Source organism: Hemibagrus wyckioides, linkage group LG17 (genome assembly GCF_019097595.1).
Source record: "Hemibagrus wyckioides isolate EC202008001 linkage group LG17, SWU_Hwy_1.0, whole genome shotgun sequence".
NCBI classification, from domain to species: Eukaryota; Metazoa; Chordata; class Actinopteri; order Siluriformes; family Bagridae; genus Hemibagrus; species Hemibagrus wyckioides.
In genome coordinates this window covers 2,968,043-2,994,728 of record NC_080726.1, presented here as the reverse complement: position 1 = coordinate 2,994,728, position 26,686 = coordinate 2,968,043, and the positions used below count along the sequence as shown (strand labels likewise).

Genomic DNA, 26,686 nt, shown 5'->3' with positions numbered 1-26,686 from the left:
GTGAATCATCTTCAGGCTTTGTGTCGTCTACATCTGTCCATGAGTACAGAACTTCATATATATATCTCATTGGCTTTTTTGTGATTCAGAAGCCCTGGAGCTTTCACAGAAAGACAAGAGTAGGATCTCCTCCATATGGTTCTAATGCAGAGAACTGTGCAGCCTTGTAAAGACCGTAATGCACGCTTGATCCAAGCCAATAAAACCTGTCGTCTCAGCTGCAACTCATTAAGCACTCAAAAAAGTGCGAAGGCTCCAAAATCCTGACACGAAACGACATATGTGTGTATTTTACTATGAACACCGGCCCAGCTCGAAGGAGAGGCGCTCACGGAGCATTAAGCACATTTCCAGCACATTGCAAATTTATTACAGGTTTGAAAACATAAACTACAATCACAGACTTGGTGCAGGGATGGTGGGCGTGAGTGAGGAAGATGACAGCTGTGACAGCTAGCGTCGTACCAGGAACGCTGATCTTGACTGAGAACAGACAACACATTCACTCTGAAGTCGCGTCGCTTTGATGAATACTTATGATCCAAATATTTATACGATATATCAAGCTTTGAATATAGAAAGAGCTTTAGAGCTCTTTGAGCTTTAGAAAGAGAGAGAGAGAAAGAAAGAAAGAGGGGTAGAGAGAGCGAGCCCCACCCATCCTGAAATCTCAAACCCTGAAATTTGTTCCAATTAATCTACAATATTCATCTGAAATAACTGAAAAAAAGACAATGTAATCCGAATCCACCGTAATTGACCAATCGCCAGCATGAAAATAAATATAAATAAACAAATGAACAAAATTCATTGTTTAAAAAAATCTGATTAAAAAAAAAAAAAAAGAGATGAGGTTAGATGAGATGAGGCTCATTTGTAAATAAGTGTTGGAACCCGTGCATCGCTTCTTACCTGCTAGACCTTATATTATTAAGCAGATTTTAACATTTGTTTCATCAACAACATAAGAACTCATGCTCTCGTGACGTTCTACTCTGACCCTGGCCTCACAATTAATGACAGCTATGACATGACAAAGCAGCTAGAAGTCATGGATTTTAAAGCGGATCTGCTGGTGACAGAAAGACGATACAATCATTACCAACGAGATCAAACTGGCTTTATGCAAAACTTTATGCAAATGAAAAGCAAAAGAGGAATGCTGGCGTATTTCTGTTTCATCACAAAAAGAAATCTGGTGCTTGGTGGTGGTTGTGATAGTGGTGTGGCTGTGTTGGTGGTGTGAACATTCAGAGAAGATCAGATTTTCCAATCAGTGCTGAAAGAACACTGAGAAGTGAGAAGCATATCTTACTGTCCACTGCAGACGGATGGAGGAGGAGGAAAGGATGGTAGGGTTGTGGAGGTGGATGACAACGTCCCCAAGCTCCCTCTGGATCTGCCCGTGCTCCACTCCTTGACTGGTTGGAGGAATTTCTGCATACCCCCACACACAAACATCAAAACTCAGTTAAAGCTCTCAGAATGTATTAGCATTTTACTGAATGCTAGTGATGTTGCACAGCTCACCCTGTGTTTTGATGGCATCGCTGATGGGACTCGGGTCACTCAGGCCGTATGCGTTAGCCGCTCTTACCAGGAAGAGATAGACGGCGCTGGGCTTCAGGCCCTTCAGCACATAGCTCTCGGTCCTCACGTGGTCTGCTAGGGTGTGCCAGCTACTGCCTGCTGCATGACTGCAGGAAACACAACACTGGACACTTAACACTGTTTCTACTCACACCTCAACTGAGTCGCTACTTAGCAACCGAGGTAGCGTTAAGCTCAGTTTTTGGATTTTCATTTCCAGGATTGTCTCAAGCGGTGATTGTTGGTGGAGAAGGAATGATCCTCAGGTTTACAAATTTACAAAAAATTAAAGTTCACCTGCAAGGTAATTCATTTTAAAATCCTCGTGTCCAGAATCGGCTGTTTTCAGGATTTTCACCCGTACAGAGAAGGAGATAAGTAGCGGATTAAAGCTGCTACCTGAAGGCCTCGATGATGTATGAGGTGGGCGTGGCTCCGGAGTGAAGGTCAGGCTTCCAGGACAGAGACACGGTGGTACGAGTGACATCAGTGACCTCGGGTTTGGAGGGAGCGCTGGGGATCAGGTTGGGGTCAGTGGGTCGACCAGGCTGAACTCCGATACCGAACTCTGGAACAGGAAGGAAAACGTAGGTGATGCAAAAAGAGCAGGAAAGTCTCTCTCTCTCACTCTCCACTCTCTCCCTTTCCCTTTCTCTCCCCCTCTCCATCTCTCTCTTTCCTTCTCTCTCTCCCTTTCTCTCTCTGTACATCTCTCCCCCTCTCTCGCTCTTTCTCTCCCCGTCTCTCTCTCTCTCGCCACCTCTCATCTCAAGTTATTATAATGTCAGTCTCATATGAAGGACGGAGACAAGCAATTACAGAGTCATTCATGTTTCATTTGCCTTCACTCTCTCTCTATCCACTCATCCTGACTGTGTGTGTGTGTGTGTCCCAACCTTGAACTTCCAGGTAGGCCTTCCATGATGCTTCTCCACTGGGACTGGACGCTACACATGTATACACACCCATGTCTCCAAGCTAAATCAAAATAAAACAGAGTGAAAGAATGAAAAATCATTTATCTACACAGGTTTTTCTCCGACTTTACCACAAAAGAAGTGACTTCTAAAATGGCCGAGATGTCCATTTGAGTGACAGCAAAATTATCAGACCTACTTCCAACATGTTCAAGGAATTGACCAAGGAATTGGAATTTCCTCAGGAGTGGAGAGAAAAAAAGAAAGAAAAAAACAGTCCTAGAGCCTCATTGATCAATCGTTTAGTAAAATTGTGTGATTATAAATGTTTCCAGAAAGCCTGATTATCTTCGTCCTTGTGTGTGGATCACAGCTCATTTGCATAAAGTGACGCCCACAAAACTCCATAAAAGGACATGTACACAGACGGACGGAGCACGAAATGAACAATCAGGATAAAGGCTGAAAGAGAGAAGTGGAAATTATTTTATAGACAGAACAGGAAGTTATTCTGTCTCACTTCCATGTCTGTAAAAATTATTAATACATCATATAAGTAATAAGCAATAAACAAAATCTAACAAATATTTCTGTTTGTTTACAGTTTACAGCTACGCTCGGTATTTACGACTCGTACAACTGGTTTAATAATAAATCTGTTCTTATTCAGATTGATAAATGACGCCTGGGGGATGGAAATAAAATCAGAGAGCAGTGTCTAAAAAGAAAGAAATGGAAAAAATTACCTCACTGATGTCACAATTCCCTAGACTCGACTGCTTCAATATAAATTCAGTAATCAGACAATTAATTCCGATTCTATCTGCAAAAACTCCTGCAGATCTGAGCTCTGAGTGCGCACGCACACACACACAGACACACACAGACAGGATTTTCAGTTCTTGCTAATTGGCTCATGTTCTGTTTAAATGTGATGGCAGTTATAGAGAGACCTGTCTTGCACTCTCTTCTCCCGCTCTCTCTCTCTCACTCTCATCAAAATCAGCCAATCAAAATCAGCCAATTAAAGTCAACCATTCAAAATTAGCCAACTAAACTTAACCAATCAAACACAGCCAATCAAAATTAGCCAATTAAACTCAGCCAATCAAAATCAGCCAACTAAACAATTAAACTCAGCTCCTCAATTCACAGATCAGTGTTTTTATTCAGTAAAGCCAGTGTTGAAAAAACCTAGAGTGTGAGTTAAAGGTGTACTCAAACCTGACAGTATAAACACTGCATGCTGCTCAGTGACGTTCTGAGAGTCGTACCTTTGCGTATCGGATCTGCAGACCTCCAGAGTCCAGCAGCTTAAAGCGGGAGTCATGAGCAGACACCAGAACTCCGTCTTTCTTCCACAGGATGGTTGGAGGAGGACTTCCTGTCGCCCTGCAGCCCAGAACCACCGTACCGTCCACCGGAACCGTGTGATTGGTCGGTCCCTGACGGATGACCGGTGGAGGACGATCTGAAATGACTGGATCAGAGAGCGAGAGAGAGAGAGAGAGAGAATTAACACTTAGAATTGATGATAAATGGAGAGAGAGACAAAAAGTCAGAGAGAGAGAGAGAGAGTAAATCAATGTTTGGAACTGAAGATAAAAGGAAAGGGAGAGAAAATGAGAAAGAAAATCAACACTTCAAATTGAAGATAAACAGAGAGAGACAGACAGAGGAGAGAGACAGAGAGAGAGAGAGTAAATCAACATCTGGAACTGAAGATAAAAGGAGAGAGTGAGAAAAAGAGAAAGAAAATCAACACTTCAAATTAAACAGATAAACAGAGAGAGAGCGAGAGAGAATGACAGTAAGAGTGAAAGTGAGAGAGCAAATCAACACTTGGAATTGAGAGAGAAAGAGAGAGAGGGTATAAACACTTTAAATTGAAGATAAGAGTAAAAGGGAGAGAGAGAGAGAGAGATAGATAGATAGATAGAGAATAAATCAACACGAAGATAAAATGAGAGAGAGCTTGAGAGAGAGCTAAAGAGAGAGAGAGAACGCGTGATAGAAGCTAATTTTTTCACCTGGAAGCAATTTTCCTCTCATTCAGCAGCAGTAGCTGAGCAACGGTGAACGGAATAAGACGATCAATTGCTCCAACATTCCGAGCGCCGAACTCTTTGTAGAACGTAAACACAACGTGGCGGAGAACGTTACACCCTCACGTACACGCTCGGACAAGTGCAGGCTCCAGCACGCATGCTAACACGTGCGTGCACTAGGCTTTACAACACCGGCGTAAAAATACACACACTGCTGAGATATCAATCACTTTAATTAAGACTATTAAACCAGCCCATATCCACTGTATAAACAGGACGGAAACATAAATTAGCAAAAAAGCTCCGTTTGTTTTGCTACCGCTAGCCGTATTAGCGGTTAGGTCTCTCAGAGCTTAGAGCGGGATAAACCAAAAGAAAAAGGTAAAATGATTCATTATTACTGACATGGAACAGCAATAAATTATGTAATTACTGAGACGCTGTTATTATGACCAGCGAGGATGTATTTACGGCTTCCTGTCTCAAGAATCTTTACTTTTTTTTTCTTTCTAAATGAACGACAGAATGTTTGCTAAACTGCTCACTAGATGGCGATCTTTGTATAAGACAAAAGCTAGCCTTGATTTTTTAAAATAAAATAAAGAAAAGCAAACTCATTTGGAAAAATTGTTGAAATTGGCCAGGGGCCTTTCTGTGTGGAGTTTGCATGTTCTCCCCGTGCCTGCGTGGGTTTACTCCGGGTACTCCGGTTTCCTCCCAAAACATGTACATTAGGTTGATTGGTGATTCTAAATTGCCCATAGGAGTGAGTGTGTGTGGTTGTCTGTCTATATGTGTGGCCCTGTGATGGACTGGTGACCTGTCCAGGGTGTACCCCTGCCTTTCACCCAATATGTGCTGGGATAGTCTCCAGCAGATCTCTGTGACCCTAATTAGGAATAAAGCTGGTATAGAAAATGGATGAATGGATGGATAGCCAGGCTCTGGCACCCCCTTGTGGTGTGAAAAGACAAGTTTTAAGCAGAAAGTAAAGGTGACACAAGGTAACTAACCTAGCAAACTTCTTCCTAGAAGATCGGAACGAAGCGATGTGTCAACAAGATTGCAAAATTGTAATTTTTTTTACATAAATTTAGTTAAAGAAAAAAACAGAAGAAGTGATGGTAGAATACACTTGATAAGAAGGCTGCTATATTTTCAAGAGATAGAAATGGAAATAAAGCAACGGAAAAGAGCGATCACGCTACTGTGAGGATTTTACGATTTCCCAAAAATTAACGTAAAATCAAGGAAGTTTTCCACGATATTTGGACGATCTCGTGAATTTTTTTAAATCCCTCTTCTAGTCACGTGTGATCCCGAGCCCAGCTCTGACAGAAAGTTATTACAGACGTTTCTCACTGAAAGGAGTTTAAAAGAAGAATCCTGAGATTGTGATTTCAGCGATTTGAGAAAATTTCTGAAGTAAAAAATAAATAAATAAAAAAATAATTTAAAAAAAGTTGCAAAATTGTTAAAAATAATGTTTAAAAAAAGGCACAAAAATCAAGCATTTTTGGACAGATCAATCACAAAAAATGTATTTATAATAAATAAACTAATTAAAATGAATAAATAAATAAATAAAAATAAATAAAAAATTAAATTAAACTTTAATAAAATTTTTTAATTGATTTAATTTTTTTTCCATTTTTTGGCACTGGCGTTTCACAAAGCCGACGCTTTTCTGTTCCACCACTCGGCAAACCTAATACAGTGTTTTGAATGTGTGTGTTTCTTTAATGTGTGTGTGTGTGTGTGTATCTTACTATCGGTGACCTCCAGCAGAGCTTTAGTGATCACACTTCCTGCGATGTTGAGTGCCTGGCAGCTGTAGTATCCACTGTCCCCACGCTCCACTCCCGTGATGGTCAGATCCCCGGTCTGAGAGACGGAGAAGCGGCTGGAGGATTGAGGAGGCTGGGATGAGAAGAGCAGGTTCTGCAGGAGGAGGAGGACGAGGTTGAGGGGAGAAGTGTAACAGAGATTTACTTTAAAAAACAACAAAAAAAAACAGGACACTGATGTGTGAAGTGAAGCTGTTCGGTGTGAAAATATGCTCTTGTGGTATTTCTGACAGTCCTGGGGCAGGTGTGTGTGTGTGTGTTGAGATCACTCTGTCTGGCTACCTCAAGCGGAGTGTGTGGTTCTCCCTGAAGGTGTGTTTAATAAGCACAGCTGGAGCTGGATCACTGAGGAGTTCATAAATCTGTCCCACAGCAGGGTGTGTGAGTGTGTGTTTGGGGGGGTTCATGCATGAGGTTTCGGGGTGGGTCATACTACGAACTTATTACCAAACCTGCAATAAATCATCAAGGAAATGAAGACATTTAGACGGAAAGCAGATCTGTCTCAGTATCAGCTGCTGAGCATGGCTTATTAATAATTTACGGGGGGGGGGGTCGTTCGCGAGCACAATTAGGAATTATATCCAATAAGTATAATAAATATACAAGATAATGCGCTGCTCACAAACATGACGATTTCCTACTACAAGATGTTTTTCTCAATAATGAGATACTATCCAATGACTAATAAATACTTGAGATAATAACGAAATGCTCACAAACATGAGACGACTTCTTACTATAAGATGAGATACTATCCAATGACTAATAAATATTTGAGATAATAATGAGCTGCTCACACACAAGTCAATCTCTTAGAAGATGTTTCTCTCATGATAATGAGATGCTTCGCTTATAATAACGAGATACCCGAGATACTCGTTATGACAAACGCAGCATCGTTCGAATTTCTTTTCTCAGATAACTCGCTTGTAATAAGTAGATACTTTTCATACAACAAAGAAATACTTTGGAATAACTTTTTCTCTCACCTGACTTCCCTCTCGTTGCCAGAAGATGGCCGGCTGTGGGCTTCCTGTCGCCTCGCACTGAAACGTCACGGTGCGTCCCAACCCCACCACCTGGTTCCTCGGCCGCACCGCGAACACTGGCGGCACTGAGGTGTGTGTGTGTGTGTGAGAAAGTACATGTTAATCACTGATACAGGAAGTGACACAACACAGCATCAAAGACTTCATAAACCTAGTAAATATAAAACACTCATACCTCAGAAATGTAACTCTTACAGAACACTTTCTGACCAATCAGAAAAATGAATCCAACAGAGCTGTGGTTTACTTCGGATATCTTTACACAGTTATTATTCGTAGCGTCATGTAGCTTGCTAGCTAGCATGCGACTCGCTTGTAATACACTATATTGCCAAAAGTATTCGCTCACCTGCCTTGACTCGCATATGAACTTAAGTGACATCCCATTCCTAATCCATAGGGTTCAATATGACGTCGGTCCACCCTTTGCAGCTATAACAGCTTCAACTCTTCTGGGAAGGCTGTCCACAAGGTTTAGGAGTGTGTTTATGGGAATTTTTGACCATTCTTCCAGAAGCGCATTTGTGAGGTCACACACTGATGTTGGACAAGAAGGCCTGGCTCTCAGTCTCCGCTCTAATTCATCCCAAAGGTGTTCTATCGGGTTGAGGTCAGGACTCTGTGCAGGCCAGTCAAGTTCATCCACACCAGACTCTGTCATCCATGTCTTTATGGACCTTGCTTTGTGCACTGGTGCACAGTCATGTTGGAAGAGGAAGGGGCCAGCTCCAAACTGTTCCCACAAAGTTGGGAGCATGGAATTGTCCAAAATGTCTTGGTATGCTGAAGCATTCAGAGTTCCTTTCACTGGAACTAAGGGGCCAAGCCCAGCTCCTGAAAAACAACCCCACACCATAATCCCCCCTCCACCAAACTTTACACTTGGCACAATGCAGTCAGACAAGTACCGTTCTCCTGGCAACCGCCAAACCCAGACTCGTCCATCAGATCCCCAGATGGAGAAGCGCGATTCGTCACTCCAGAGAACGCGTCTCCACTGCTCTAGAGTCCAGTGGCGGCGTGCTTTACACCACTGCATCCGACGCTTTGCATTGCACTTGGTGATGTATGGCTTGGATGCAGCTGCTCGGCCATGGAAACCCATTCCATGAAGCTCTCTGCGCACTGTTCTTGAGCTAATCTGAAGGCCACATGAAGTTGGGAGGTCTGTAGCGATTGACTCTGCAGAAAGTTGGCGACCCCTTCGCACTATGCGCCTCAGCATCCGCTGACCCCGCTCCGTCAGTTTACGTGGCCTACCACTTCGTGGCTGAGTTGCTGTCATTCCCAAACACTTCCACGTTCTTATAATACAGCTGACAGTTGACTGTGGAATATTTAGGAGCGAGGAAATTTCATGACTGGATTTGTTGCACAGGTGGCATCCTATCACAGTTCCACGCTGGAATTCACTGAGCTCCTGAGAGCGACCCATTCTTTCACAAATGTTTGTAAAAACAGTCTGCATGCCTAGGTGCTTGATTTTATACACCTGTGGCCATGGAAGTGACTGGAACACCTGATTCTGATTATTTGGATGGGTGAGCGAATACTTTTGGCAATATAGTGTAGCACTGATTTTTTTTTTTTTTTAAAAAACTTCCCTTGTTCATATTTGGCTCAAATGAGAAGTTCTTCTTGCATAGCCTTGCTTTCACTGCGGTTGCTATGGTTACCACATGGACTGAATGTCTGGAAAAACGCCTTTACGCTAGTTTTAAGCTTTTCGCGGTTCGATTAAAGAGAAATTCCCACAAATTCCAGTCTACACTTTATGTATTTATTTATTTATCCATGTTAAAGGAGATGTGGTGTTGGCATAAAATAAACGTAAATGAAAGGAAAGCAGGCGTGAAACTCCCGGTGGCTTCATTTGCATAGGCAAGGGCAGTGAGCGCTAACACTGCCACTGGAACAGGGGATAAATTTGGGCCATCTGTCCCGGTGACGGCGGCAGGTGGGCGTGAGACGCAGACTTCCCATGAATCTTAATGACGAAAAACTCCATCTCCGTGCTCATGAGCACTGCTGCTTTCTATCCTCCATGTCGATAAGCATCCACCAGATTCTCTACTCTTTTTTTTCCTGATGCTAATAAAATAAAACGTGACAGCAGCTACTTCCCCCCACCTCGAATATCGACCACGATGGGTTTCTCTTTTACAGCCAAAAGCCACAATTGAACCCTAAAGCAATCTCAGGGCTGTCAATCCTCGTACTCCAGAGCTCTGAAGGACCAAAGATGAGAATTTAGAAAGACGTGAAGCTTCAGTGGAATAAAACCAGGCAATTTTCTTTGACAACATTACCTTGAACGCTTGGAACTAGCTTTTTTTGTTTTTGTTTTTTTACCCAAGCGCTTAACCCACAAACGCTCTGTAGTGGGTGTCAGTCAGCGTTGCCGATGACAACCGAGACAAGCGTGCTGATTGGTGGGAAGATGGAAGGTGGATGGTGGATGGTGCTTCTGACAACTTCCTGTTGCTGTCAGGGCAGTGATATAAGGTGACGGATGATGGCATTGCGACTTACCAGACATAACTGAAAGAGGAAAAAAAGATAAAAAGAAAAGAAAAAACAACATGTGATAGATGAGTAAATAAATCAGAACTGTCATGAGGCAAAATGAAATGATACAAGACATCGAACACGGTGTATCTGATACACGACAAGGCAGGAATGAAACACTAGGGGATGAGCTGTTCAAGACATAAATGTGTTTTATTCCTTTTATACTACAGCGATTTGTGTTTACTTTTTTAATACGTTAAACGTGTGTATTTCATGTGGAACATTTGTTATGCTCTTTTTAAAAGTTCTTTTTTCCCCCAAATTAAGCAAAACAAAAAGTCAGTCAAAGCTAAAAAATGTTATTTCCTCCTGTTTATGTTGAGTCCATGTTGATAATTGAGTGTCTGTCATGTTCCACTCCACAGTGGAGGTTAATATGAAGCTCATATGAAAGTAGACACTCAGGACTTAAAGAGTTTGTAGTGTTTCAGAAGAATTTCTTGGTTTTTTTAAGCCTACTAGGGGTTAATATATTCTTAGAAAAGTTTGAGGGTTTGTTTTTTTCCCACTCAAATGTTTGTATCTTCAAAGTAAATGTTGATATCGAACCCATTCCTGCTCTCTGAGATGCTCCAAGTGCTTGTTCATCTAAAAAGCAGCTCAGATTTCATCTTCAACCAGTAAAAAAGTGTAAGGTTCTCCAACAGAGGGAAAAACACACGTCTAAAACACACTGAAAGCCGAGAGAAAACCTTCTGACCAATCAGATTTCAGAACTCAGAGTCGCTGTGGTATAAAAAAGTAAAAAAAAAATACAAAGACACCTAGAATCTAATTTCGTGTTCCTGCCTTTTTCCTCCTCATTGAAAGCGAATACATTTGGAGTTCATCCAACATCCAGTGATGTAATGAATGAAATCTTGCAAAACAAGACTCGAAAAGCCGCTTCATCATTTTCTAATATCTTATCTACTCTCCACTGCGCCGTTCATTTGGAAGGAGGCTACGATGGAGAGATCTGCGAACAGGCAGACGTGTAAATCTCTTTTCTTTTTTCCTTTTAAAAAGTTCCCCTCTCCCCTTCCTGTACAAGCCCCATTAACACGGCCGCTCGCAGGACTCCGGCTTTCCGCAAGTAGATCAGCTCTAACGACTAAAATTACCAGAAGAGGAAGGCCTTGTTTGTAACCCTGCATTATCTCTTCACGGCTAATTTTTTATTTCTGGAATGACTTCATACTCTGTTCCAAACAAAGGCCGTATCTGCTACGTCTAGCTGAGCGTTACCCAAAATAATCCGCGACACGCACCGTTTCAGAACAGAATCTCCGCCTCGGGCGTATTTCTGAACTAAACGAGGTGTCTGACTTGACGTCTTTTCTAAACGTGTCCGTCGTAAAACAATCACGCACTGATTGTGGTGTGCAGGAAAGCCTCGTAACCGGAGCTGGAGAGGAAAAGAGAAATTTCACGCTGGAGGGTTTAAAAGCACAATGGCGTCGTTGTTCAGCCAGGAGAGAGGGAAACACTCGCGCTTCCCCGTGTTGAATGTTTACTGTAGAGCCAGAGCGCAATAGCCATGATTTACACGACGTGTCATAAAATCTATTTTAACTGTTATAAAAGCATCAGGAGAATATTCTGTGTCGAGTCTGGAAGACGTTTCTGTATTAAATCATGGTGCAAGAGGATTTTTATTCAAAATCTCGCCATTTATTAGCCTGGAAATACAAAATATTCCTCTCGCTCTTCTATTTCTCAACTTTTCTTCCCAGGCTGATGGCATCAGAATGATGTTAAATGGGAGTCAACTCCTCAGGGCTTTAGCGCTCTTCAGCCGAACCCCCCTGGCGGACACTTACACACCACTTCCTGTTCCACTCTGAGCAGGAATGCCGAGCTTATCCTATTATCTCTTCCTCAGAGGAGCTGGAGCAGAGCTAAAACCAACGCTACGCAATCATGTGGGAGAAACCAGACTCACAAAACATTGTATTGTTTATCTTCATTAGAGGCGATGAGGCTACAGTAACGACACGCTTCGAACCTCTCTAGATGAAGTGATTATCAGTTCACGAGCCAAGTTTAGAATTATTGGCACCCTTTAGGAGGATGAGATAAGACCCTCTAGGCATGACTGAATATCGTTTCTAAGAACGGTGCCAATAATTATAGCACAGACTGTATTTACATAGCGCAATCGTTTAAGGTATTAAAGGTGTTGGACATCTCACCGTGGACGGTGAGGGTGGCTGTGGCTTCGGCCTTCCCCATCATGTTCTCCGCCAGGCAGGTGTAGGAGCCGGCATCGGCTGAGCTCAGCCTCTTCAGCTTCAGGGTGTGATCATCACGGATCTCGAACCTGAGGAACACACACACACGGTCTCATTGAAACACTAACAAACACAGTAAGACGCCATCAAACACTGAACTTCAGCAAAAAAAAGAGAATGCTTTACATCAAACTTACATCATCTGTGATCACTTTCTCAATGCAGCACCAACAGACAAACTTAAAAAAAGCACTTAAAACCCAAACACTAACATTCTCAAAGAAACAGAAACCTAAAAACTCAAACATTAAGATTCTAAATAAAACACTAACAAACACCTTAAAACCCAAACATGCTCAATTCCCAACACAGCACCAGTAACACTAACATTTTTCAACAAACAATAACGAACACCTTAAAACCCAAACACCAACATTTAAAAAACACGCTAATAGACACCTTAAACATAAAAGAACCAAACACCTTAAAACCCAAACACTAATAAACACCTTAAAACCCAAACAATAACATTCAAAATTAAAACCCCAAATGGCTTGAAAACCCAAGACCTATACTGAGTCAAAAACATTTTTTAATGTTTTTAACCCTTACATCTACATTCTCCACCAAACACCTTAAACCTACATTCTCCACCAAACACCATGAAACACCTTAAACCTACATTCTCCACCAAACACCTTAAACCTACATTCTCCACCAAACACCATCAAACACCTTAAACCTACATTCTCCACCAAACACCATGAAACACCTTAAACCTACATTCTCCACCAAACACCATGAAACACCTTAAACCTACATTCTCCATCAAACACCTTAAACCTACATTCTCCACCAAACACCATCAAACACCTTAAACCTACATTCTCCACCAAACACCATGAAACACCTTAAACCTACATTCTCCACCAAACACCATCAAACACCTTAAACCTACATTCTCCACCAAACACCATCAAACACCTTAAACCTACATTCTCCACCAAACACCATCAAACACCTTAAACCTACATTCTCCACCAAACACCATGAAACACCTTAAACCTACATTCTCCATCAAACACCTTAAACCTACATTCTCCACCAAACACCATGAAACACCTTAAACCTACATTCTCCATCAAACACCTTAAACCTACATTCTCCACCAAACACCATGAAACACCTTAAACCTACATTCTCCATCAAACACCTTAAACCTACATTCTCCACCAAACACCATGAAACACCTTAAATCTACATTCTCCATCAAACACCTTAAACCTACATTCTCCACCAAACACCATGAAACACCTTAAACCTACATTCTCCACCAAACACCATCAAACACCTTAAACCTACATTCTCCACCAAACACCATCAAACACCTTAAACCTACATTCTCCACCAAACACCATCAAACACCTTAAACCTACATTCTCCACCAAACACCATCAAACACCTTAAACCTACATTCTCCACCAAACACCATGAAACACCTTAAACCTACATTCTCCACCAAACACCATGAAACACCTTAAACCTACATTCTCCACCAAACACCATGAAACACCTTAAACCTACATTCTCCACCAAACACCATCAAACACCTTAAACCTACATTCTCCACCAAACACCATCAAACACCTTAAACCTACATTCTCCACCAAACACCATGAAACACCTTAAACCTACATTCTCCACCAAACACCATCAAACACCTTAAACCTACATTCTCCACCAAACACCATGAAACACCTTAAACCTACATTCTCCATCAAACACCTTAAATCTACATTCTCCACCAAACACCAAAGAAACCTCAATAATGAAGGAATCAGAAGAATCAATGATGTTCAGTTAGATACCATATGTAAAACTGATGATGATGATGATGATGACTAGGCGGGTAGCTAGTTAACACTACTAACCTATTCAGTATTTATTAAGATAGTATTTAATTCATAAAAATCAAGTAAATAAATTAATAATTTTAAAAAAGTAATTGGTGTTGTGGTCATATGGTGCTCCAAAACCTCCATTAGACACATGTAGTAACTACTGATTAAAAAATACTAGCAAACACACACACACACACACACACACAGTATCGTACCGTCCCTTGGGCAGGTCTCCGTCCTCTTTCCTCCAGCGGACGGTGGGAACCGGGTCTCCCTGAGCCTCGCACCTGAACTCCACACTCTGCTCCACCAGAACCGACTGACTGCTCGGTTTACGCAGGAAACTGGGTCTCTCTGTGTCCACACACACACACACACACACACACACACACACACACACACACACACACAGGATTTTCATGTTCTGTTTAAATGTGATGATAGTTACAGGGAGAGAGGAAGAATAGACTTGAATATAAAAATGAGAGAAAAAGAGAAAAATGATCTTTCCTATTCTCTCTCTCTCTGTCTGTGTCACTCTCTTTCTGTGTCTGTCTCTTCCTCTCTCTCACTCTCTCTGTCTGTCTTTCCCTCTCTCTGTCTATCTTCATGTCTACCTTTCTCTTTCTATCTTTCTGCCTGTCTGTCTCTCTCTCTCGTCTGTCTCCATGTCCTCTTTTCTCATTCTATCTCTGTTTGTCTTTGTCTTTTTCTCTCTGTCTGTCTCTCTCTCCTTGTCTATCTGTCACTCTCTCTGTCTGTCACTCTCTCTCTGTGTCTGTCTTTTCCTCTCTCTCTCTGTCTCTCTCTCTCACTCTTTTTGTCTCTCTCTCTCTCTGTCTCTCTCTATCTCTCTGTTTTAATGTCCTCCTTATGTGTATGAATGAGACCTGGTTGGACCTCAACAACTTTTTTTTTTAATTCTGTTCTTCATTTTCGTCAGCCAGGACATTTTTCTTCTTCTTCTACATTTATAGCAGCGCTCTCTCTCTCTCTCTCTCTCGGTGTACAATTTATGGTGTGTTATCAACTCGACTACTCTTAAAGAACAGCTAGAGCAGCATTTTCTGGATTCTGATTGGTCAGAGGGTCCAGATTTGAAAAGTCCCAGGTTTAAGTTGTTCTAATCGTTTCTATGGTAACGTCTCGTTTATCAGAACTTTGCTTTTCTGTAACGACGTAAGGAGATGTTTCTGGAAGGAGTCTCCAGTGTCAGAGGTAAGGCTCTGCAGTTTCTCAGAACAGGAAATAACTAATGTTCCACAGATGTTCAGCAAAAGTAAAAAAATATGACTTTATTATAAACATATTTTTTTTAAAAAAGGATGATGTTTAATAATTTTTAAAAAAATCATTAGATTGCAAGCTTCAGCTTCTGTCTGTGTCTTTAAGAGATTTAGCGATATCCTCAGCTGATCATCAGGACAAGAGCAAACTCCTAACATCTGGATTGTTTCATGCACTCCCTCGCAGACTGATACATTCTGCGGTGTGTGTGTGTGTGTGTGGGAGAGAGAGAGAAGGCTCCTCAGCATGTTTAAATACTGATTAAAGCAGAGTTCAGCGAGATCTCACACTGACTGGTTGCTAAAATCAGCTCAGAGTCTTGCAGCATGACTCTTCTCCTTTCTTTCCCACAACTTCAACGGAAATCTTCCAGATCAGCAGGAGAGCAGGAGATCCGAGACGGAGAGAATCCTGCTGCATGTTACGTTCAAACATCACGGACATGAACGGAGGAATGTGCGTCTCATCTCCGTGACTCGTTAATTAGTGAATCTTACCCAGTACGGTGAGCTCGGCGATCTCGCTCTCCCGTTCCCCCATCATGTTGGTTCCCACACACACGTACTTCCCGGCGTCGCTCTTCCGCGTGTTGGTGATCATCAGCTTCCCGCCTCGGATCTGTCCGGGGGGAAAAAAAAAGAAAAAAAAAGAGATTTCTGAGTGCTTAAAGTCTCTGTATGTGACATGATCAGTTCACTGATATTACAGTGCTGCTTCATTCTGGATTCATTTTTTGGAGCAGAAGTGCAGTTTACATCAACACATTCATTCTTCTATGTAACCGTTTCCATAGCAACATTCGCCAACAAACACCTTAAAACACAACACTAACATTCTCAATGAAACACTAACAAGCACTCTACAACATAAACACTAACATCCTCAATGAAACACCAACAGCCTTCATGACAGGAAGAACAGGACAATCTACTTCTGGAACCGGAACCATAAATGGATAAAAGTGTCCTTCCGTGTTTTAGCAGAACCCAACTTTATCATTTCTAGTTTTCTATAACAGCATGACACAGAGGGTTGGGTTTTATTTCTGTGTGAGTGTGTGTGTGTGTGTGTGAGAGAGAGTGTGTGTGTGTGTGTGTGTGTGTGCAGGTGAGCTTATATGTTCCCAAGGATCTGATTACAGGTCAAGGGGCACCTCTTTGTTCTGAAGCACTCATGAGGGCACTCCTTTACCTGAATGAAACACACACACACACACATCATGAAAGTGATCGGTGTATTAGAGGGACCACACGGTGAGACTCAGCGAGGGTGGGAGTGATGTGTGTGACGGCGGTGTATGATGGTGTAACAACAACAATAATAATAATAAGAAGAAGAATTAATAGATAGATAGATAGATAGATAGATAGATAGATAGATAGATAGATAGATAGATAGATAGATAGATAGAGTGAGTGGTGAGTGGATATGGTTGTGTTCTTCATATGTGTGTGTTATGATGCAAGATGAACACAAATCACTGGGGTTGGATGAAACGAGAGGAGCCGGAACAAACACGCTCATAATCGGACCTCAGTGTGGAAACCTGACTCCTGTTTACTCTCCTGACCCTTCAGCTGTGATTTTTAATCCACCAGAAACATTTACAGGACATTCACAAGTATTACAGATGCATGAGGCGAAATCCCAAAACGTTGAAACAAACGAGGCGACTGAGCAGCACTGAACCCTGACTTCTGTTTAATATTAATGCTGAATTTAACTTTAAAAAAAAAAACAACAACAACAACAGGAGTGAAGCTGAAGTGAAGCGGAGGAAGTGTGGAGTTTATTTCAGGAACCCTGTCGTGATGGAGAGAGTCCTGAAGTGTCATTAACTCATTAACTTACTGTTTGTTTGAGTGGATTAAATGGAACGAGGCTAACAAAGAGGAGAGGGAGAGAGAGAGAGAGACAGAGAGAGAGAGAGAGAGACAACAAAAGAGAGACAGTGAGAGAAACTAAGAGAGAAAGAGAAATAGTGAGAGAGAGAGAGACCTTGACCCCTCTGTCTATTACACTGACACTAGAGACTCCTTCATGAGTGTTACAGTATAACGTCTCCCGTATCGATGATTCCACATGTCTTTAATCCCTTTATCCCGAGCGTCCACCGTCTGAATGAGCTGTTACCATAGCAACGCTACTACATCACATCAACCACATTCATACAAACCTGTGTTTCAGTTTGCTATTTTTTTTTTTTTTATCTCCAGCAGCATGTACAGTTTGTACGCTGTGTAATCACACACACACACACACACTCTTAACAACCGGCTGGACGCCATTCACCCCGAGTCATTAAGATAAGATGTGCAAATTGTAACTAATCCTAACGTGAGTCAGGTTCAGGAGCCTGGAGCTTCTCCAAATCCTGCATGTTTATCCGCTAAGTGCTGAAGTGAATCTTGGGCTCGCGCAGCTAGCGGTCAGATTAAAGCTATTCACGCCCCTGAGCTGCTGCTTACATCCTGTATAAATAAATGAATAGAGCCTCTATATCATCAAGGTCTTTCCTTCTTTCTTCCTTCTACTTTCATTTCTCTTTCTCGCTCCATGTAGCAGAGAAAGAAGACAGATGAATTTCGCGGCCCTGCTCGGCTCGCGCTTAATTAAAAGAAACTAATTGGTGGCCCCGGGTTCGAGTGCTGCATTTCATCAACAGAGACACTTTTCCGACCTCGACGTGTTGCTAGGTTAAACTTTAGCTCCAGACGAACGTGTCTTATTCATTCTTTTACACGACTTACACACGGAGAGTTTGAGAAATGGCTTGGGGTTCATTTCACCATCTGTTAAAATGAAGCACGGCTTCACAGCACTGACGTCAGAAGAGGATTCAATAACTTTTCTTTGCTAACGAGTGACTAATTAATTCTGGCTTAGCGTCGAGAAGGCTAAGCTTGCTCAGTGTTATGGTTATGGCTTGTGTTGGAAATGTTAGAATAACAGATCTGATACAGCTAGAATAAATAAGGTGTGTAATGGATTTATTTATGGGAAGAGCGGTGGGCGATGTGGGATATCGCAGGATATTTTCACGCCATGTGGCATTTAGCAGGATGTTTCACACAGTGACAGCAAAACAAACCGTTTACTTAACGAGGAAAAAAATACAGGCTTAACTACAGAGTACTGAAAAGAGTGAGTAAGCATATACACAATTCCTGAGAAAAACACACACACACACACACACTATAATCCACAGTATGGTCTAATACTAGTGAGAATGTGTGTGTGTGTGTGTGTGTGTGAGAGAGAGAGAGAGAGAGAGAGTGTTTGTGTGTGTGTGTGACAATCTGGTAAAGAAACTGTTGATCACTGAATTAAAGCTGCGACTCTTCTGTCTCTGTACTGTGATTGGTTGCCATAGTGATAATGTTTCTCAGTGGGTGGAGCATTGAGTATTCCGGGTCCCTCGGTTTCTGGAGGGAGATTTGGTGTTTATAGAGATATAAAATCCAGCAGTGTTTATCTGCATCATATCACACGAGATGGAGGACAAGCAGCGTGTGAGCTTCACTGTGGATCACGTGACCTCTACTGTCCTCACTCCTATTGGTCGAGTCACTGCACTTTGATGTGGACAGGCCCACATCTTGTCACTAATGTTCCTACAGCATTCGATTCAGTAACTGCTGCATTCGATTCATTGCCTACTGCATTTGATTCACTACCTACTGCATTCGATTCAGTACCTACAGCATTTGTTTTGGTACCCGAAGCATTTGATTCAGAAACAACAGCATTCAATTCAGTAGCAACGGCATTTGATTCAGTACCTACTGCATTCAGTTCAGTACCTACTGCATTCAATTCAGTAACTGCTGCATTTGAGTCAGTACCCGCATCATTCGATTCAGTAACTGCTGCATTCAATTCATTCAATACCTGCTTCATTCGATTCAATACCTACAGTACAGCATTTGTTACAGTACCCGAAGCATTTGATTCAGAAACTACAGCATTCAATTCACTACCTCCTGCATTTGATTCAGAATCTACTGTATTTGATTCAGAATCTACTGTATTGGATTCAGTACCTACTGTATTCAATTCAGTACCTACTGTATTCGATTCAGAATCTGCTGCATTTGATTCAGTACCTACTGCATTCGATTCAGTAACTGCTCCATTCATTTCAGTACCTACCACACTCGATTCAGTACGTCAGGATTCATTTTGGTACCTACTCCATTTGATTCAGTACATGCTGCATTCGATTCGGTGCATTCCGTGTACATTCTAGTTCATTAGGGACGTTCAGACGCAGCTCAGGAGTTTAAATGAACCCAGTCTTATACAATAAACACAGCACTCACTGTTATACGTTCATCTCTGTCGTCTACGTTCACGCCATCTTTCTTCCAGGAGATGGTGGGTTCCGGGTGTCCACGTGGAGGCTGGCACTCCATCACCGCCGGTTCTCCGGCAGCCACCATGACATCGCTGGGGTTCTGCCTGAAGTCGTCACGGAGAACTGCAGAAAAAGAGAGAAAGAGATATATAAAAAATTAAATCGTTGATATCTTACAGGTTTGTAGCTGCCAAAAAAGGTAGATTTATTAGCATTAGCATTTAAATTAGCACTCAGTTGCTTTTGTTAATAAGATCACTGTGATTTAATGTTTTACTAGCAGGTACTGGATGTACAATAAATAATACAAGTTGTTCTCAAGTTGCCTGTGAAACAGTTCCCTGGTTCTCTCTTCTCAGTGTCTTAGTTGTGAAGTGGAACTTATTTTCTAAGCCTTTCCGGTAGAAACACACGGAACGGTTCCGCATTACACCCTGGCACCATTTCAGTAACATTTTTCCCCCAAGTTTTTTATTTTTTTCTGCCTGAACTACTGTTTCTTGGACAGTTTACAGGAAAAGCCACACTTCCACCACCATCTTTCTGGCTCTTGAGCATGTGAAACTGAATCTTAACTAAACTTTCAAACACAATTTATGAAATAGGATGAAAATTTCCACCCGGATTACGTCTTTAGCTTCTGTCTGAGGCGTATGATCCGTCTAAATTCGATGCTCAGGTATGTGAGCTGTTTTTGTCTTGTTTGCCTTCTGGAGAAACCCGTCCGTTTGTGTCGTGCAGTTAATTGTTTATTTGTCTCACACGCTGTTGAGATGAGATAACATTCTGTTCGAAGTCGTGCAGCAAAACCGAAACATTCGCTAACCTGGTAAACAGAACCGGATGTTTGGTTTTTTTTTTTACATTTATTTCAAATTCACAGTATTTCCTCAAGCTCTCATGGACTTCAATCTCTCGCATCTCTCTGACGATCCTGTGTCTCAGATCAAAGCGAGAGACGTAACCTGAACTCCTGACTTCCTACAAATTCCTTCGAGCCTTTAAGCGCTTAATTGGCCATAAGATCCCAATTTCTGTTGCTTGTAACTGCACAGTGGGTTCGGCTCTCCCACAGTTACCTTAAAACTGGGGGGGGGGGCAACCTTAAAACATAACAGCATCCGAATCTCTGTCAAAGGGAAAGTGTTCGACGGAATCAGCGAGGAAAATCAAGCCTTCTGCTCAGCTTATCTCCGTTTATCCTTAACTTTCTCCTTTCTAACTCCAGTTTATAAATAACTGCATGGTTTCACTTGAACCTAGATAAGCTCTTTAAGAGGAGTCTTAGCCTCATTAACATTTACGGCATTTGGCAGATGCCTTATCTGGAGAGACTTATCTCATTTTTATTTAGCAATTGAGGGTTAAGGGCCTTGCTCAAGGGCCCAGCAGTGGCAGCTCGGTGGACCTGAGATTCAAATTCACAACCTTCTGAAAAGCAGTCCAACACCTTAACCACTGGGCTTCCACATAACTGCTAGCCTGGATTATTCATTTAACCATAAGAATTTCCCTCATGGGATCAATAAAGTCCATCCGTCTGTCCGTCTCTCTATCTGTCTGCCTGTCTATCTATCTATCTATCTATCTATCTATCTATCTATCTATCTATCTATCTATCTATCTATCTATCTATCTATCTATCTATCTATCCAATGTGACTTTTTAATACTCAGAAAACACTTGCTGTGATAAACATCTTACAATCTAAAGCAATTCATCGTCCCAAACAGCTTTACAGACATCTGGATCAAGATTTACATTCCTAATGAGGAACCATGAGGAAAAACATACAAATAACATCTAAAGGATCCAGATGAGACTTGGTTTGACGTTATTTACGGACCCAACAACAAGAACATTTCTTCTGAACACATTAATCACATTCCACACCAGACAAGAAACCCGAACTGGAAAATTGCACTCTTTATCTAATGAGAAGTGCGAACATGATCCGAGCCTCAGCACAGGGACGCTAAAGTCACACCGCGGTGGTCCGAGATGGAGAACTGTGGACGGATCCGTGTTAAGACAATCTCTCTGTTTGGTGTTTGCTCCTGCATGCTTCATAGGTCCTATTTGTAGCTATGTTTTCTGGTGTATCTCTCACGAAGCAATGCGGCAGTTATAAACCCGGTGCGCTCACAGCGGGACCTCGCTCCCTCCCGCTGCTCTCATTAAAGCAGCATTCCTCCACTTCACCTCTCCTCTCCTCTCTGAGAAAGACAGATTACTGACACGAGAGGAGAGAGAGAGAGAGAGAGAGAGAGAGAGAGAGAGAAAAGGGGGGGGGGGTTGGGGGGTTGAGGGCTTCCAGAATTACAGAAGCTATTAATAGCTAATAAAAGCAAGACCTTGTTGTGGTATCAAGGTGCATGCAGCACCACATGTCTTACTTGTTATATAATATGCCATATGTTTTTATTTGAACAGAAAACCATGTGAAATAGCTAGGATTCGATTCTATATCTTGATATTTTCTTTATATTATTAGCATGATTTGGATAACTTGCTGCATAAACCGAACACGTCATAACTGAAATCAGCTTCTGACACGAGTAAACATTTAATTCCAGGAAATTTACCCTCGACTGCAGACATCTGTTTTCCTGACTCCACCATGTTGCCTTACTGACACGCCCCCCCAAAGAAAACTTGGCGGTGGTGTTCGTAAACATCTAGCTCATAAAAATATGATCTTTGGGGCATGACTTAAATGCAGCACTACCAACACCTCGAGTACAATCACAAAGAGGTTCACAGGTATTTACATTCACAGACACCATTATCCAGAGCGACTTACATTTTTACCTCATTTTATACAACTGGGGGTTAAGGGTCTTACTCATGGGCCCAGCAGTGGCAGCTTGGTGGACCTGGGATTCACAAACTCACCTTCTAATCAGTAGCCCAACACCTTAACCACTAAGCAACCACATCCCCTGCTACCTCAGACAGGTATCTCTTGCTACAGACAAGAATGCCTCTGTCATGAATAAAGTCAGGGCACTGGGATTAAAAATCTCAGGCAGGTATCTGTCTGAGGTAGCGACATTCCAGGATTTAAGAAGAAGAAGAAGAGCTTATTATCACCACACATACATTACAGCACAGTGGAATTCTTTTCTTTGCATATGCCACCTGAGGAAGATGGGGTCAGAATGCGGCTATTATACAGCCCCTGGAGCAGGGAGGGTTAAGGGCCTTGCTCAGTTGCCCAACAGTAGCAGTTTAGCAGTCCTGGGGCTTGAACCCTGACCCTCCAATCAACAACCTAGAGCCTCAACAACTTGAGCTACCACTACCCCCAAATTCCCAGTAGGTAAAGGGTCACCACCAACCTGTGCAAACTTCACCCACTTCTAAATGAATAACTAATCTAAACATTAATTCTTGACCACATGATGTTTGAAAAAGTACTGCTACTGTAAAGAAAGACACGCCCCCTAGAGAGCTTTTCAATGGACATAAAACTAGTACAGGATGAATCATCAGTAATGGGAAAATGAGTATTTCTCAGGACAGATGCACCCATTTTGATTTCAGTGAAGTTTCCAGAACATGATAGATTATGAGTCAAAATGGCAAGTATAACATTAAACATTTCTGTTCTTCTTCCTAGCTTTGGATTTAACCCACTGCCAAGATTCAAAGCACGGCACTTGCATTAGCAAGGATTAGTGGCAATTATCTAACAAATGCAGCCTTTCTTCTAACATGCTGTTACAGAAAGGAAACAGATATCGACCTCTAGCCTCGCTCATACTCGAGGATAAGCGTCAGTCCTCCCCGGATCGTCTCTGGTACTTCAGCAATGAAATTAAAACCAGACGCAAGCAACCGTCAAATCAAAATGAGATCTGCCTCAGTGTGGCTCTAACATTAATAAAAATGAAGACGGAATACCACACACAGACTGGGGTTGCTTGATCAAATGAGATCTTTTCAGAGGAAATGAAAAGATTTCTTCGAGCGTCCTCTGAGGTCTCCTGCAGTATTCCGCTGGAGCCAACAGGGAACTGGGGATTTGCTTATGAGCACATCAAAACCCGATGCTGGCCCTCGTACAGGGAGATTTCTAGGCTTGGAACATTTTCATCAGAACAGCACTCACCCTTGTGAAGGGTTGAAGGGGGACCAAAGGACGAGAGAATGCGGTGTCGTTCTGAAAAGTATGCTAGTCAAAACATCAGAAACTTAAATCAAGACTACATGGCAGCCGTAGAACCGAACTCCATATGAACCCGCCGAATCGATAATCACGCTGGTCTGGTGAGCCGGGATTCAGATTACGAGTTGACTCCCGAAATGCCTTTTTTTTGCTCCAGACAAGAATGCCTCTGTCTTGCTAAGCACCAGTGTCACGGCTAAAATATGCAGAGTCATGAATAAAGTCGGGGCACTGGGATTAAAAATAGAGTTAAAAAATGATCTGGATGAAGAACCGAACGCGAAAAATGAATATAAATCCCTAAATATAATCGGTCCCAGATGTGACCCCTGGTGCACTCAGTATTTTTTTCCCTGCACTTTTTTGAGGTTTCTGCTAAGCACAAGACAATGGAAAGAGCACGGATTAGAAAAAGGGCATCTGTATAGCTTTCTTCACCCATCATCTACTGTAATAATAAAACTCTCTAAGCAGCTCAGCTGTCAATTAAATAAGACCTTGCTGATTCCGTTTCAATCCCTCTACAAATGTTGGAAAAGTTCAAGGGGGTGAATACCTCTGAAATCACCTGTACACATACTAGGTCATCATTTGCTGAGAGCTGTCTCTGCATCCACCACTTCAATCCAAATGGCCTCTTGAATGGTAACACGTAGACCCATCAGGTGTTCCCCTAGATGGGCAACCAAAAAACCCTAAAGCATCAGAATTTTGGATGGTTACCAGATCCAGCATCCCATATAGGTTCTACCAGGAACCTTTTCAAAAAGTGACCCCTCAGTTAAAGGATTCAATCCAGGAATCCATAAGATGTCTAAATTTTCTACAGTAGGTTTCTTTGGATGGGTGTTGAGTCTAGATTTGCCAGGAGGTTCTCCAAGGAGGCCTTTTAAGAACCGAACCCCTCAGTTATAGGATTTCATATAGATTCTTTAAGGATTAATACAGAGGGACAGCCCAGGAATCCATAAGGTGTGTCTATTTTCTACATGTGTAAAGTTCTTTTGATGGGGTATGAGTCTAGTTTCCAAAGAGGTTCTCCAAGGAGCCATTTATAAAAGGTTAACCCCACAGTTGAAGGATTCTACATAGAACATTTAAGGATTCATCCAGAAGGACGAGCCAGAAATCCATGAGGCATCTAAAGATAATTAGTGCATAGTGTTCTTTGAGGGGTTATGAGTCTAGCTTTCCGAAGAGGTTCTCCTAGGAGAGTTGACCTGAACCTCTGAGTTGAAAGGTTCTACAAAGATTTATCTAGAGAAGCAACCCAAGATTCATCAAGGCAAAGAATGTTGGATTCTTTGGAAGGTTATTAGCTCTAAATTTTCAAAGAGATTTTCCTAGGAACGTTTTTCTAAACATGAAAGGTACAATTAAACATTAAGAATTCCACCAGAAGGATAACAAAAATCTTTAAGACATCTATATTTTCCAAGAATGTAGCATTGTCTGGATGGTTAATCTTTCCAAAGATGTTCTGTTAGGAATTTTCTCCAACTCAGAAACTCTCAAAAAGAGAAAAGGGTTCCCCCAGAGAGGCAACCAAAGAACATCTTTGGATGGTTACCAGGTCTGGCTTTCTATTTTGTGTTCATCTTTTTTAGTTTTGTTCCCTGATCCTTCGTTTCCTGGTGTGTTTATGCTCCATTTCAGAGAACCCATGGGACATGGTGTGTTAACCCTGTTCTCTACACTCACAGCACACACACGGTCAGGCAACATGATGCGACTCTTCCTGAGTGCAAGACAGAACAATGTGTAAAAAGTGTTGAAGGGTCTCAAAGGTAAAAATGTAAGAAAAAAGCAATAGCGATGATGTCATCTGTTTAACCTAAGAAGTGTGTGCGCATGGGTGCGTGTAAGGATACCAGCCGGAGCTACAGTACAGCGGCACTGATAACGTTAGGCATCTGGAGCTGGTGTAAACATTACAGCATTTCTCAGCTGTGTGGAAATAAACAGTGCGTGACAAACTAAACGGAGGCAGAAACAAAGTACATAATACTACGCTAGTTAGCCTGCATCTGCCTGGCTTAAAATTAGACTGTAACATGATCAGGAAGTTCGGTAACACAAATAGGCAGACACGTCAAGAAACATCTAAACAAGAACAGAGTGTTTGTTTAGATGATTCTAAGAAATTTGTACAAAAAGGTACCAACAAAGATATGTCCGGAACGTTCTATCCTCTATTAAATGTCACGAAATACCCACGTACTGTATGTAGGGCCAGGTCTGCATTCTACACACTACAGTATCAGCATTCTGAAGCTTTTCAATGCTCAATGACATTAAGAAAAAAAAATTGATTGGTAGCTATGATTAGCTTGATTGGTAGCTATTGCCAAAACACATGAAAACACACTGACAGATGACAGATCGCAGCTTTTACACTAACAGGACTGCGATTAGAGTGCAGATAGGAAATGGATGTACATGATGAAACCTTCATAAATGCAGGGCGTTTCCTTTCTGAAAGCCTGCGATAATGAGACGCTGCCATGTCACTGGATAATGCACAACATCTCCATTCTGAAATCCTCCCCTACATTCGAACACTAACCATATCACCTCAAATCTATCTCTCTCTCTTTCTTTCTCTGCAAAAATCAAACAGCTGCCAAACAATTTTACCGCCTTATGCTTTGCTTGGCAAGGAGGAAGACAGGAGGTTCCTCAACTATCCAATTACCTCACAGCAGTAGACCTGGGAAAAACCATGTAGTGTA

The 26,686-nt window shown here is 42.0% G+C and overlaps 1 protein-coding gene across 5 annotated transcripts in view; it reads right to left on the bottom strand.

Annotated features, from left to right (window-relative positions):
* The window catches only part of robo1 (roundabout, axon guidance receptor, homolog 1 (Drosophila)), a 269,624-nt gene that overhangs the window by 30,083 nt on the left and 212,855 nt on the right, over positions 1-26,686 (bottom strand). For all 5 annotated transcript variants that reach the window (XM_058413415.1, XM_058413419.1, XM_058413416.1 and 2 more), the window contains 12 exons: positions 19,749-19,906; positions 15,924-16,044; positions 14,355-14,493; positions 12,200-12,327; positions 9,987-9,995; positions 7,395-7,519; positions 6,325-6,496; positions 3,782-3,987; positions 2,487-2,568; positions 1,990-2,158; positions 1,531-1,697; positions 1,316-1,437 (listed from right to left, as the gene is read on the bottom strand). In XM_058413415.1, the coding sequence (XP_058269398.1) occupies positions 1,316-1,437; positions 1,531-1,697; positions 1,990-2,158; positions 2,487-2,568; positions 3,782-3,987; positions 6,325-6,496; positions 7,395-7,519; positions 9,987-9,995; positions 12,200-12,327; positions 14,355-14,493; positions 15,924-16,044; positions 19,749-19,906 (1,598 nt within the window). The remainder of the gene's footprint in view (positions 1-1,315; positions 1,438-1,530; positions 1,698-1,989; positions 2,159-2,486; positions 2,569-3,781; positions 3,988-6,324; positions 6,497-7,394; positions 7,520-9,986; positions 9,996-12,199; positions 12,328-14,354; positions 14,494-15,923; positions 16,045-19,748; positions 19,907-26,686) is intronic.